Genomic DNA, 14,705 nt, shown 5'->3' with positions numbered 1-14,705 from the left:
TCTCCCTCTCCTGGAGTTCTCTAATTCTCTGTCTCGCCGGCGGCGTCTAACAAATTGAGCTTAAAACTTGTTTTTCTTGGGACTTTTTTTTTTTTTTTCTTACAAAGCCTTGCATTTTGTTTTGTGGCTTATTTGGTTACCATGTGCATCCAAAAAGTGCTAAACGAAGATACAAGATGCTGTAATTGGGAAACGTGACTGTTAAATTAACAGTGACTGTTACAGAAACGTTTTTAACAATTTGAACCTCTTAGATACATTTTTCAAGTTGTAAAAACAAAAACCAAGCACCTTGCTAAGGTTTTTTTTTTTTAAATAAAATAGGCAATAGGAAAAATAATAGAAAATTATGCAAAATTCTTTATAAAAATATTGCCTATAATGAGCAGGAATTAATATTGAAGATGGCTAGATATATCTGCAACTATTATGGTGAATTTGTTCAATTAAACTACAAGATAGTAGCTAATACATTTTTCTAGATATTATCACTGGAAGGGTTTTACAAAATTTTCATTTTTCTTATCTTTTTAAACCTTTTTAAGAAGAAAACAAGCCGAGAAGCAGTATATTTTTTGTAAAATGTTAATAAAATATTATTACCAAGCCAATTGAGTTAAAATAACGTCATTCATTAAACACAACATTTTGAAAACCTTATTCCCCCCTCTTACACTCAATGACTAACCTCTGGGGGCTTGGTTTAAAAAATTAAATGATTCACGAAATGCATAAAAAACGTATACGATCATGACAAAAATAAAGCTAATAGTTAGATCATACTAAACTGATAACTATACTGGCTTTCTTTAGAATAATTCCATGTAATATTTCTGCATTTGACTGACACATTCCACAACTGTGTCCTGGTTTTATTTTACTTCCAAGTAAGTCCCCCCCTCTGCCCGTGGCACATGTTTCTCTGGCCAGACAGAACAACCCACTCTCCTACCACCCACCCCTCCTTGGGTTTTCGGCTTCATTACATCAAGTTGTCATAAAAATGTTGTATATTAAATCAATAAATATGGTCTGTGCGATATCTTGCCAAAGTACATAGATTGCTGCTGCTGCTGACTTTTTTTGGTTATTCCAGGGTCATTTTATGTCGATTGGTTTATCGTATTTTTATTTTCGGTATTATTATTTTATACATATAGAGGCTTAGTCATTGTAACATTGAATTTGGGTCACTGCTGCAATAGCGGATGTTAAAACTTAACAGCAGGCTGTAGGTGGATACACCCTCCCACTCGATATAGTGGGGAGAGTTTCATTCTGAAAATCTGAAAAAATATGATGGTGGGGGACCAGCATATATAAAAGATAAGGGTTTTTCATTAAATGGAGTAGTTTCCATTTGAAAAAAGAGTTGAGTATTTAAGCAAACTAAACACTTGTTGTGCCTGCACTAAACACACTACTCTCGCCCCTTTAAAAGTTAACTACTTAACTGGTTTTTTTACGCGTGACTGCCAATTACAAATCCACCAGCACCCTCTTTATACATTTTTTTTGTAACTAGCAGTTGAAACAATTGGGTTCTAACTTACTAGTATTGCAACTGAAAAGTGCAGAGTTTCAAAAAAAAAGTTTCATTTTAATGAAGATCTAAAATAGTTAGAGTTTTAAGGATGAATTCTTTTAGGTTTTTTTTATTTTAATAATTTTCTAAAAATGTAAAGTTTATTTTAAGAATTTTAATATGCATTCTAACTGATCTTAAAGCTAGATTTGTACAATTAATTACAATCATAATCTTAAAAGTATGAAGATTACAATCAAAATTTTAGTGACGAATTCTCCTTGAAATATTTGTTTTTTTTTTTTTTTTTTTTTTTTTAAACACTGTATTTTTTATTTGAAGCCCAAAGTTCGCTCTGGTTTTGTTTACTTCAAATGGGAAATATAATTTTGCTTGCGCACTGAATTATAAAATCGCCCTGCAACTAGCTGCCTATGATTTTGTTTTTTAGTTTTTGTTTTTACATCACTGTTATTACGCATGACCTCTGCACAATGTGCGCCGCGTTGCAGTGGACTGTAACTGTATCTTATACATGTGTGTGTGTAGTACCTCTGTGTATCTGTAATAGATGAGCTGTCGCTTGCAGTTGGCGGTGAAATGCGATTTGGCCTGGCTGTAGTTGTGATTCACCCGCTCTCCCGCAATTGTTTTTGGCGAAAGAGAGAGAGAATTAAACAGGTGCTTGCCTGTTTTAAGCTCCACTCTCTCACTCGGCTTGCGATCTCTCTCTATTGGGGCATGAAAACGAACGTGAGCAATGGCATGAACAAATAACCTACAGCCGAGGAAAAAATGTTAGTAATAAAATAAATAAAAAATACTAAATAAAAAAAAGAATAAAAAAAAGGAAAAAAAGAATTCTTTAATTAAATACAAAGAATTTTTTTCAAAGTATTTTGTTTATTTTGTGACTAACATTTTTCCCCCGGTCTGTTGGTTGCAGTTAGGTGGTGTAAAGACAGCACTTGTTATATCCGCCGGATGGTAATTATGATTATGATATGGGCAATGCAACATTTCCACTTTAAATAGGTTGCACTGCACTTAAATGGAGAAATGTGCGCTACTCACTTAACATTTCTTGCTCTCTTTCCAAAAGAGAGCCAGAGAGAGTACGAGAGAGTATAAGCTTAGCGCGTGGGGAGCTCCTTTTACCGTTCTTATTTTTATTTTCTCAATATTTTGATTTTTTGGTTATTCCATGCCATGTGCTACATAAATAATGCATTTTATATGTAATCTATATACATATTTTAGTGTTTTATTTATTATTCATGTTTTGTTTTGTTGCTGCGCTTCGCATCAAATATGGAACGGAAATAAAAATTTATTTGAATGCGTGTGTGTGCTTGAATAATATATGATTTCTCTTGTCCGACACGTAGTAGTTACAATTTTCAACAAAATGAACCCTTCCAATGGATATTTTTCATACAAATTCCACAAATTTCCAAGTTAAAATTAAACAAAATATTAACAGTTTCTAAGAATTAGTGGGAGGAATTAATTTATTAATTATTTGTTTTCTTATTAAAACTTAAACTATCCATGGAAATCCCAAAAATTTTAAGAATAAATACTTCTTGGAAAAAAATGAATAAATAGGGTTTATATTTAAAAAATACTCAAATTTGTATTTCAACAAAGTTTACTGGCATTTTGTATCTTATAGATATTTATTGTTATGAGGTTAAGATACAAGATACAATAAAAAAAAATGCGCCAAAAATGGCTGATTATTGGCGAATTGAGGAATTTGCGAATTTCTGTCCCACTCATAGCCTTGAACCTGAAATTAGCAGTACAATTTTGTTTCATATTTTTCGTGTTTTGTTTTCATTATTATTATTATAATGCCTTTTGTCTTTATCTTAACCTCACCGCCGCACCCCTTTCAATTCCATAATTATTATTATTTTTTTTTTTCATTTTTGTATATTGCGTGTCTACTTTTTCACACATTGCATTGAAGCATTGTTCTCATTCTCGTTTTCATTTTCATTATTTATTTTTTTTTTTTTTTTGCTTTTTGGGTTAATGAACTGCAGTTTTTTTTTGTTGTTTTTGTTTTTGCAAATATCTAGGGTTCGTTTTGAAAATAAATTTCAATTTTGATCTTTTCTTGCTAATTGTGAGGCTAAATCTATTTTTGAAATTTAATTACAATTTAATGAAATTTGTATTTTTGTTTCTATTTTGTTGAATTTTTCGCATATCTCTCTATTTAAGTTTTCTTTATTGAAATTCTAGCAATGATTGGCATTTGCATTTATTGTGCATTTATTTTATTTATTTTTATTGCTTCCTATTTTTGACTCCATATAGTTGTTGTTATTTTTTGTTTTTGCCATTGTCTCTTTTGTGTTGCTGAGCTGTTAAAAATAGAAGAGAGCCATAGATAGATAGAGAGAGAGTGCTAGCGAGTGAGAGTGTGGGGGGGGACGTCAAAAGGCGACGTCATGTGAGCGAACGCACGCGCGACCATTACGCATATTGTTGTTGTTTTCTTGTTGTAATTCCCGTGGGCTGACGTTTCAATTAAATTTTTTTGTTTTCAATTTTCAATTATTCACTGATTACAATTTTCAAAACAAATGCGATTAGCTAATCGCCTCAAACTTTGAAATGTTTTATATTTTGTTTTTCCCACTGAATGTGTTGTGTTTTAGTTAGAAATTCCTTATATTTTCTAATAGAGATGGTATATTTCTATCTTATTCTATTTCTTCTAATTATTCCCAATTTCCAAATGCACATTTTTGCACTCCATTGCTTCCAAAAATAGCCCCCCCCCCCTCTTTTTGCTGTTGCTTGGCAGAGTGAGTGAGATGGATAGTTTTGATTACAGCTCTTTCCGTTATTTTCGTCACTGATGCTGCTGCTGCTGCTACTGCTGCATCGCAGTCGACGTTAGCGTTGTGCTCAATTGAGAGCAGAGCCGAGCAGAGCCATCGGCAGCGTGTGCCAGTTTTGTAAATTCGTCCTTGACCCAGAAGTGATTTACGGTACTTTTTGCATGACAACACCAACACACGCCCCCTCCCGAGTCTAGTCGATGCACGCTCCTTTATGCAATTATTTGCTCTGCTCTTTATGTTCTAATGTGAAGGCTGGCAATCCTAGTAAGCTGTAAATAAACCGTTATGGCTTATTTCTCAATATTGACAGGCGACAAGTTTTCATAGAACGTTTCAATCAGAAAAGTAGTAGGAAATAAAGGAAAAGAAGTAAAGAAATTTTAGAAATTTAAAATTCATTCAGAAAATGTTTTAATCCAGAAAAGTAGTTAGCTTTTAAAAGAAAAGGAAAAAAAGTACAAAAATTTACAAATTTTTCAAATTAGAAGAATCATTTTAAAGCCCTTAAGGAAATAGTTTCTCATTTTCTAATCATTTCTGTCTTTTCTTTTTCTTTCCTTTACCGTTACAGACTGCTACAAAGGAACAACCAACTACAAGCTAATAAAACCAGGAGAAAGAACGGAAGACTAGATTATAATCATAAAGCGTAATATAGTTTATCATTTAAGATTTAGAAAAGAAAAAAACAACAAAAAACACAACACACACCACAAATACTAACAATAATTTAAAACAAAAAAAAAAAAAAAGTATTTTTGGCATTAAGAAAAAAAAAAGAAAAAAAATCAAAGCCAAGAGAGAAAAAAAAGAACGCTAAGCGAAAGAACATATTAAAAAAAAAAAGAAAGAAACATTAAAACCTAACGAAATTCACTTTAAGCCTTATATACAAATAATAACGATCCCTAATATTAAGTACATATTTTAGTTGGTAATTGAAAACGATTGGAAAAAAGAGACGGCAAGAGAAGGGTTTACTTTAAGAGATCAAAATAAGTCAAGAATTAGTAGGCCATGTCGCACCTGTAAGTTTTGATCTAAACTAAAGACCATTTTATTTATTTGTATATTATTATAATACAGTACACCCGACAAAAACACACTCTTCTGCCCGTGCTCTCGTAAACACATATACACCAACACCCCCATACACACACACACACGCTTAGTTACATAATAAGACATAATCATATGTAAGGATAATTCCCCAAAAATAAACCAAATTAATTAGAAAATTAGAGAAAGCTTAATTCGACTAATCCTGCTAAACCTGCTAAACCGTTAGTCGCCAAGATAAGTCTGGTAACCAGCCGGTAACCAACCAGGAAGAGCCTCCATCAGGATCAGTCTCAGGACATCGAGTACCATCACCGATCGATTTCGAAGACATTCTCGACACCTATTTAGTCACCAACCAACCGGTCACCAACCAGGAAGAGCTTTCATCCGGATCAGGCTCAGGATTAATCAGTCATCAAGGACAACGTAATGTAGAGGAGCCAGAGCCAGGAGCAACTGACCAGAACCATACCATACCAGTTGTTGCCAGAGCACTTAACTTGATAACTGATACCTTTGATGCCTTGGATTTTGGAAGTTTGGTAGCAGAACCCGTCAATACCATCGGCGGTCGTCGCCATTTGGTCGAGGATCCGGTCTTGTCTGAAATAGTGCGTCAGGAGATCCATCTTCAACGGCTCGAAGACGAGGGGCAGCCTGAACAGGAAGACACTAGCAGTGTTAGCTCTTTGAGCTCATTATCCATCCAACCCAACCCAACTAGCAGCGGTGTCTCGTCATTGGCAACAAAATCCACCCAGGATATCTTGTGTGAGGAGGTGCGTCAGGAGGTGCTCGCTGACCTGATCGGAGTCGAAGAGGCGGAGAGTCTTGAACCACAACCAGGAAACCAAGAGGTCTGGTGTGAAGAGGCGCGTCAGGAGATCCTTGCTCAACTAGAAGCAGGTAGGTCTTGCGAAGATTACCTCCCATAACATCACTTATATATTACTGATCTTCTTTTTGAAGGATATAACGATTGGTCCACAGAGGCGGGCCCCTCATTCTCCTCAAATAACGATAGCTACTCCCAAGGTATGGTACCATATGATTTTCGAAATAATTATCTATCCTACAAGTAATCCTTACTCCCCAGAAGACGAGAGTTCTCAACAACATGCATCCTATTCCGACTCAGCACCGAATTCTTCTTTTCAATCAGTCGAGGACGTAGATTTGCCTTTATATGAGGATCTTTTGAGATATTTAGAAGCACAAAACGGCGAATCTACCCAAGACTCGGGTATCATTGTAGACTTTCTTGATTTAACCGAATCTGTACCTCAAGTATTGGAAAATATCGATCTAGCCATCCCGCAAGAACAAGGAGAGTTGGATGAGGTAGATGAGGAACCAAACGTAGATTTACCCAAAGCCGAAGAGCCAAATAAACCAGATTCTCCAAAGAAAGCTGACCAACCGAAAGAGAATCGCAAGAAGACTTCTTCAGCCCAAAAGAGGAAGATTCTGGATGACTCTGTGATTGCGAAGCGTCCTAAGTATAATCAGAAAGAGACCGAGGCTGACCAAGTCTCTAAAGAGCGTCCAGGACATCAGAACGAAGAACAGGAGCGCCCTGAACAAGGTCCAGAACATCAGCCATCTGAAGAACAAAATCAGTCGCAAGAGGGTCCAACTGAGAATAGCGGATCACTTCCAGATCCTAACCAGAAGCCAGAGGCCGAAATACGTCGCAAACATCCCCGGAAGTCGTCGGCAGTTACTGTGAACTACGGCAGGGACGCGGTCAGTAGAAGCGACACCTTCGATAGTGACGACGACGACGACGATCAACCACCGCCAAAGGCGCCAGTGTATTCCACTGGCTGGGTGAACGTTGTATTCAATAACACCAGCTTCACAGGTCCTGTTCTTGACAAGCTACCGACACTCTGGAAAGCGATCGATGAGGTAAAGTCCCAGAATCAGAAGAATCGAACCATTTCGTTGGAGGACAATAAGCGTCATCTCAGGAAGGAGACGGAAGCAGCGATAGTGGCATATAAGGAGCGCCAGGCAGCACTTCGCCGGGTAGCCAGTAAACGGCAGCTCGAGGAGCCCACTGGGGATTCGGGCAAAGTAACCCAACACGCCGTTCAAATTCCACGATTGTCGGGCTACACAGGCTTCGGTATCTATAATCCACCACCGGCCCTGGAATACGATCAGCAGTTGCGCCATCTAACCCCCAAGCAACTGGAGCTTCAGCAGCGCTACCGCAAGCAGCAGGAAGAACTGTGGATCAGGCAACAGGAGGTCGATAAAAAGAGAGCTGAGCACCAAAAACAGAAAGAGGAGGAGGAGAAGGAAAAGGTGCGTCTGAAGAAGCTGGAATTGGACATTCAGCGCCAGCTACGATTGCAGCAGGAGCAGTACCAGCTAAAGCTTAAGGAGGAGGAGGAGCTGCGGGTGAAGCAGCTAGATCCCAACTATAAGCCGCCAATTAAGGTCACCAAGGCCGAGTTGCTGCGCCAGAAGATCCAACGAAACAAACAGAAAAAGGAGGAGGAGAAGCGCCAGTTCCGGGAGCAGCAACTTGGGCTGCAGAAGCAGCAACCGTCCAAGGAGCTGATGCAAAACGATATGGTCAGCATACCGGCAGCCAATATGAACGGTGGCTTGAAAGCGGCCAGTGCCGGATCGGCTGTGGTTACCGCCAGCGGAGTACCCTCCTCGGTGCTGGCCAACGCACCGCGCGTCTTCCTCACCAATGCCTCGTCGGCATTCATGGTCGGCAATCGTACCGGCTCGGCCACAGTTACAGCCACTGCCACGGCGGCCTCATCATCGACCGGATCGGCGGCAGGTGCTGTTCGTTACTTTTCGCAATTTGGAAAAATCCAAAAGTCCCCCAATCTTGATACTATCCTAATGGCCAATGGCATTGGTACGCCCATCAAAACGACCAACGGCAGCCTCAACACTACTACCCTGTTGACTTCCAACAAAATGGATTTCCTGGACAGTGATGCCGATCTAAGTACTGTGATCATCGAGGAGCCGGAGAGCGAGGATAGCCGCAAGTCGGCCGCCTCCGATCCATCCTCACAGCAGCAGCAGCAGGAGTTGCAGCTGGAGAAGAAGTCGCTGAACCCAGAGGCGCAACCGAAACCGGACGAGCCTTTGGAACTCACCCAACTTAGCAATTCGAATTCGGACACTGCTGCCCCTGGCCAGGCGGCTGGCCCTGACGAGCCCCAGCCCGAACTGGACATTGTCATCAACAATGTGGTGTGCTCCTTCAGTGTGCGCTGCCACCTGAAGCTGCGTGACATCGCCCTGAATGGCGCCAATGTGGAGTATCGTCGGGAGAACGGTATGGTTACCATGAAGTTGCGTCATCCCTATACGACAGCCTCGATCTGGTCCTCGGGAAGGATCACCTGTACCGGTGCCACCTCAGAGCCAATGGTAGGATGAGCTATAATGCCACTTATTCGATTCCAACTTTATTGAAATGTCTTCGTGTTTTTCAGGCCAAAGTTGCAGCACGTCGGTATGCCCGGTGCCTGGGAAAACTGGGCTTTCCCACACGCTTCCAGAACTTCCGGATTGTGAACGTCCTGGGCACCTGCAGCATGCCGTGGGCCATCAAGATTGTCAACTTCTCGGAACGTCATCGTGAGAATGCCAGCTATGAGCCGGAATTGCATCCGGGCGTTACCTACAAAATGCGCGATCCCAAGGCCACCTTAAAGATCTTCTCCACCGGCAGTATCACAGTGACAGGTAAGTGAATCTTCTACAGAATATAGACAGAATATTAATCTGATGATTCTATAGCGGCTAGTGTCAATGATGTGGAGGCGGCTATCCAGCATATTTATCCGCTCGTTTTCGAGTTCCGGAAACAACGTTCGGCCGAGGAATTGCTACATCTCCGCTCGAAACAACGGAATTTGGTTGGTGCCGATCCCTCGGAACTCGAGGAGCTGATCATAAACGAGAACAAGGTGGCTGGTGATAACAATATCTTTGTGAACACCCAGCCGGCCCACGGGAAGTCTGAATCGTCGACAAGTGCCACGGCACTGTCCACCTCCTCGATCAACAGTGTCCAGCGCTTGAAACAGTTCGAAAACTATGTCCATGTGGTCAACCAGACGCAGGACGAGCGTCGCCACATACCCTTCCAGGGTGACTCATCCGCCAAGTCGTCCTCAACGGCGGCGGGGACAGCCTCGTCATCCTCTACCGGGGACAATATTTGTGCCAATGCCCGTCGCCGGGCCACCGAGTGCTGGGCCAGCAAGCTGCAGAACAAGCGGACGCGCTACAACAACATAGCCCCTACCGAGCCGGCGACATCGTCCTCCGGCACTGCCGTTGTACGCAATCCTCTCAAGGCCGCCGCTCTGGCGAACGCCAAGCCGCGCAACGCTACTGGCACCAGCGGCAAGATTCCAGTGAGCCAAGTCCTCAAGCAGAGCAGCTCCCGGGCGCGGAATGCCCATTTGCAGCAGCAACAGCAACAGCAGCAGCAACAACAACATCAACAGCAGCACCTGGAACAGCAGCAGGTTGTCCAGGTTGTCCAGTGTCCGAAGGTGCGGTCCTCACCCGCCTTCGAGCCCACCGACTTTGAGATCGATGATCTGATCGAGGAGGAGGAGACCAATGAGTTCGGCCTGCCCTACTAACGGGGGACGATTGGATGAGGATGATGACGATGATGAGGATCGAAGACCATATCTCTGTTGCCTATGCCAAAAAATAATTAAGCGAGTAGTCAGTCGGAAGCAAGATTAGAGGAGAAAGAGAAGCAGAATCGGAAGAGAAAGAGAGAGAGAAAACCAAAAACCACACACAGCCACGCCCCTTTCGAGATGGGTAGGGGGCGTGGTGGACTTCAAAAACCTTAAACACAAAAAAAAAGAGAATTTTTTACGTTGGTTTATTCTCTTTTTTTTTTTATTCTTGTTCCGATACATTTTTTTTTTCAATTCCTTGTATTTGTTGAATTTAAAAAACGAATCGGAAAACACTGAAAAAAATGATACACTGCGAAAGGCAACAATTATCCAAAGCAACACTAATTCAACCCAAGCAATATGCAACAATCAAGAAACAAGCAAAGCAGCAACAAATAACAACACGAGCCAAATATTTAATATTTAAGGTGAGTAATGAACAGACTAAGCATAGGCTTAATTTTAAGAGATTAAATGTAATTTAATAACAAGCTAAAAATAGTTTAAACTTTAAAGTAATTGCTTTTATTTGTTAAATATTGATATAATATTTAATATATATTTATAGTATAAATTGTAATTATACTTTTCTGTAGAAACCATTAACTTTTATAGATTGTCAACAAATTTTTAAAGTAATATCTCTTTTACTTCTTTATTTTGTATTTCTTTATAGACCTGAGTTCCTTTTAGACCTTTTATAAAAAATCTTTTAGGTAACATTATATTAAATGATGGAATTTCCTGTAAACTTCTCTTAATTCTTTATTCAAAACTATTTTTTTTTGGATAAAATTATATTAAATAATTAAATTTCATGTAAACTTTTGCTTAATTATTAAACCTTAACCCCCCATAATTAGGGCCATAATTTTAATAATAAACCCCCCTCTTTGGGAGTTTCTCTTACCCATGGTTAGACTCTGACTTGAAACATTATATGTTTTTTTAACAAAACTATTTTTTTTTATTCTATTAAATTTCTAAAATTTAAACTTCCTACTATTTCACGTCATTTGGTCATTATCTTGGGCCCGGTCCTTCTTAAGGAAAAACAATGCAACTTGTTTTTTGATTTATTTTTTAGAAATTCTTCTGGTTAAATGTTTTGGTAAAAATTTTTAATTTTTTAATTCTATACTATTCATGTAGTTGCATCACTTTCTGGGCCCGGGTTCGACCTCAGCTTGAGGAAAATAATTTTTTTTTTTACTTTTAAAATACAACATTTTCTTCTCGATTTCTTTTATGGATATATATTTTTGTTTTGTTTAATATCTTCCAAACTTTTAAATTCTACTATTTTTATGTATAATGCTTGCAAATGCAAATAATGCTTGAAAAAGTATAGTATATATATATATACTACATTATAGTATATTTATTTTATACATATACTATGTATATGTATTTTTATTATTTTATGCTACAAGTGTATTAATGTATCTATAAGTCCATACTCTTTCTTAGCTCCGTTTTCGATCTCTGCTTAAGAATAAAATAACACATATAAAAAATATTTATTACCAAAACTAATAGAATTTCTCTAATTTTTTTTTTCAGATTTACGTTTAAGAAAGCACACACCCGCTAATATTCTAACGCCACGCCCACACCTCAAACAAAGCAACAACGAGATGTCAACAATCGTTTACCAAAACGGAACTGATCTTTTGAAGGAACAAGAACCTTGATGCATAAAACCAACCTACACATACATCAAAACCCGCTTCACGGAATAGGAATACGTAAGCCAAATAAGAAGGACTCTACGTATTGACCAAGAGTTGAGGATAAACGCTTTTTACACATATACATATATACATATTTTTTTTTTGGTTGTTTATTTCCTCTATTGGTTGAGCCAAAACCACCGCCTAATGAAATACTGTAATTGAAACGAATAATAATAATATAACAAGAACATAATATCCCAATAATGTTGGGATATTATTATAAAATATATATATAATTAACAAACACAATTTACCTTAATTTTAATTTAATTTTTGTAATTTAAATTTCGAGGCGAAATTGCCACACACACATTATGTTTTGGAGTCGAGTTTAGACCAAGTTCTTCCCCCATGTATGACCAAAATTCTCAAGAAAGCTAAAGAGAGGAGGCCAGGGATAGAAATATATTGCGTAACGTTTACCTATTAAATATTTCATACATTAAGTATATGTATTTATATATATGTATAAGATTAAAATTTTTTTGTGTCGATTATACTTTATACATTAAAACACCCATTTACACCAATATCTGGTCACTTGTAAACCAATAACAAGAAACAAACTAATATTATTAATTTATAAAAGAAACACAATCACACACACACACACATTATACAAGGCCTATTATATAATTATAATAATAAAGGCGGACAAATAAACAAACCAATAAGAAAAAAAAAACAAAACTATTAACTAGAATAAGCGAAAAGATTTGTGACGAAAGACGGTGACCCAATTAATTTCTAAGTGTTTAATTCTTAATACAATAAGTTTATACTACTAATATATTATATATATATTATATATATATTAAAATTATATGTATTCATATTTAGACAGCGTTTTTTTTTTTTGTTTATATTTCGTTTTATTTAAAAAACAATAAACACACATTTTTAAAGGATATGACCAGAGAAAGAGAACTTAAGTGTAGATTTACAAACTTGTTCCTGTGTTGTTAACAAAAGAAAAGAATTAAGAAGGGCCTATGTTTTTAGTTAAAACTTAATTAAGCATTGCGCATACACATACGTATACAAAATAAAAAAAAACAAAACCTTAAAAACAAAATTAAAATCAAATCATAAGCAATACAGTTGAAAGTTCAAGCAAAACCAATACTCTATGTGTGTCCATAAAAAAAGATTTAATTTTTTTTTGGCGTGCCTCCTAAGTGCTCCCTTAAAACTAAAATATAAAAAATATAAAAAAATAGACAAATGTACAATCAGTGAGAAATAGAACTTCCAGTACAGGTACCGCCCCCCCTTCCCCCCACACACACACAACTAAAAACTAATGTTAAAATATATAAAATGCCCTTATTTTCACCTTAAAAAAATTTACATTTCTTTGTGCTTTAATCATAAAAACTAAGAAGAGAAAAAAGAAACAAAAAACCTTCATATCGTTCAACTTATGCATAATCAAAACAGAAAATAAAATATCAAACTTTTTTTTTTTTTAATTAATTTCAAATATTTAGTTTATATTTTGTTCTTTTTTTTCTAATTTGCAAAAAAAAAAACGAAAAAATTTAGAAAAGTAAAAGAAAAATGCCTTTAGGGAACAAATAATGCGAGATGGATAGAGATAGGGATAGTTAGCGAGAAAGAGAAAGAGCCGATCTGTATTTTTTGTGTATGCGAATGTGGATAAAAAATAAAAATAAAACAAATAATAATTAAAGTGTTGAAAACAATTGCAAAATGAACTTAGCAATTAAGAACTAAGCCTTAAGTTAAATAGGAGATCAGAAACAAAACAAATTTAAACGGAATACTAACTTTTAAGCCAAAATGCTAAAAAAAAAAATAGCAATTTAAAACAAACAAAAACTATAAACTAATATTAGTTGCAAAAAGTAAAAAAAATATCATTATAATGTAAATAGTTGTTAAAAAAAAAAAAACAAAAACAAAAACCGAAAGCAAGAAACCGACAAAGAACTCTATAAGCATTAAAAAAAAATTCATACAAACCTTAAAAAAAAAACTAATCTTAAATTGAGATTCTTCTTTACACATCTAACTGCCTTCGAGACAAAAACAAAAATAAGATGAGAAGAAATACCAATTAAAATTAAAAAATTACACTTACAATTAATTAATTAACCAATTATTCTATATAACAAAGAGCTGAAAAAAAATGCTTAGCAGAAATTAAAGATTGCGTAAAATTTATTAAATATTCTGATCCGATGATGACACATTTTTTTTTTGTTTAAAAAAAAAACAAATAAATTATAAAAAAAAACCAACAAGCAGAAATAGAAAGGCCTAAATAAGTGTATTTGGTTTCACGAACTTTAAAAAAGCAAACAAAAAAAAAACAACAACAAACAAAAAACTAAATATTTAATATAGTATACAGATATATTTTTGATTATTATGTATTTAAAAAAAAAGGAGAACAATGAAAAATGATATAAATAACAAAAAAAAAAACTAAAACTATGAAAAACAAATTGAGAAATCAAATAGCATAATTCTGTTTTTGTTTTGCCGTAAAGACTGCATTATACCAACAATTAATTATATACAAAAAACAAACAACATAATAAAATAACTGATAGAATGGATCTGAGAAGAATGAATAAAAAACAAGAAACAAAATATTAAATCAACCAGAAACAAAAAAAAAACATTTATTTATTAGGAATTTAAGATGCCGATATGATGGGTCATGAGTCGTAAGCCAAGTTGGCCTAAAAGGTCGGCAATTCAGAACGAAAAGCAAGATGAAATTACCTTACCAATACGTGCTATCCCCCCAATAATCCCTCCCAGCCTCAATCACTCCATCACTCACTTAATCAATCAATCA

General features: G+C 36.5%; 2 protein-coding genes and 1 long non-coding RNA gene across 5 annotated transcripts; 2 read left to right on the top strand and 1 right to left on the bottom strand.

Moving 5' to 3' along the window:
* Positions 1-979: 979 nt before the first annotated feature.
* On the bottom strand, positions 980-2,573 carry LOC138925575 (uncharacterized). 2 transcript variants are annotated; one of them, XR_011441810.1, is made up of 3 exons: positions 2,445-2,537; positions 2,078-2,303; positions 980-1,286 (listed from the first exon to the last, which is right to left on the bottom strand). It is a non-coding gene; the product is annotated as an uncharacterized lncRNA (long non-coding RNA). The 2 variants fall into 2 exon arrangements; XR_011441809.1 differs by lacking the exon at positions 980-1,286 and having other exon boundaries at positions 1,815-2,303; positions 2,445-2,573.
* A 2,830-nt stretch (positions 2,574-5,403) lies between these two features.
* Positions 5,404-8,020, top strand: LOC138925648 (involucrin-like). The gene is made up of 5 exons (XM_070276514.1): positions 5,404-5,414; positions 5,675-6,354; positions 6,418-6,483; positions 6,545-7,910; positions 7,996-8,020. Exons 1-5 carry the CDS (start codon positions 5,404-5,406, stop codon positions 8,018-8,020), a joined length of 2,148 nt encoding a protein of 715 aa, XP_070132615.1.
* Trf2 (TATA box binding protein-related factor 2) lies at positions 5,667-14,523 on the top strand. 2 transcript variants are annotated; one of them, XM_017250981.3, is made up of 6 exons: positions 5,667-6,354; positions 6,418-6,483; positions 6,548-8,859; positions 8,925-9,177; positions 9,232-10,567; positions 11,703-14,523. In XM_017250981.3, exons 3-5 carry the CDS (start codon positions 8,020-8,022, stop codon positions 10,086-10,088), a joined length of 1,950 nt encoding a protein of 649 aa, XP_017106470.2. In that variant the 5' UTR covers positions 5,667-6,354; positions 6,418-6,483; positions 6,548-8,019; the 3' UTR covers positions 10,089-10,567; positions 11,703-14,523. The 2 variants fall into 2 exon arrangements, with proteins under 2 accessions (XP_017106470.2, XP_017106469.2); XM_017250980.3 differs by having other exon boundaries at positions 6,545-8,859.
* The last annotated feature ends 182 nt before the right edge of the window (positions 14,524-14,705 follow it).

The sequence above is a fragment of the Drosophila bipectinata genome, chromosome XR (genome assembly GCF_030179905.1).
Source record: "Drosophila bipectinata strain 14024-0381.07 chromosome XR, DbipHiC1v2, whole genome shotgun sequence".
Taxonomy (NCBI): Eukaryota; Metazoa; Arthropoda; class Insecta; order Diptera; family Drosophilidae; genus Drosophila; species Drosophila bipectinata.
This window is presented reverse-complemented; position numbering and strand designations above follow the sequence as displayed.

What these genes read in the sequence shown, in the direction of transcription:
- Trf2 (XM_017250981.3), top strand. Translation starts at nt 8,020, where the DNA reads ATGCAAAACGATATGGTCAGCATACCGGCAGCCAATATGAACGGTGGC. An exon ending in GTGCCACCTCAGAGCCAATG is followed by an intron (nt 8,860 to 8,924) that starts GTAGGATGAGCT and finishes CGTGTTTTTCAG; the next exon opens with GCCAAAGTTGCAGCACGTCG. An exon ending in CGGCAGTATCACAGTGACAG is followed by an intron (nt 9,178 to 9,231) that starts GTAAGTGAATCT and finishes ATGATTCTATAG; the next exon opens with CGGCTAGTGTCAATGATGTG.
- LOC138925648 (XM_070276514.1), top strand. An exon ending in CCTTGCTCAACTAGAAGCAG is followed by an intron (nt 6,355 to 6,417) that starts GTAGGTCTTGCG and finishes TTCTTTTTGAAG; the next exon opens with GATATAACGATTGGTCCACA. An exon ending in TAACGATAGCTACTCCCAAG is followed by an intron (nt 6,484 to 6,544) that starts GTATGGTACCAT and finishes CTTACTCCCCAG; the next exon opens with AAGACGAGAGTTCTCAACAA.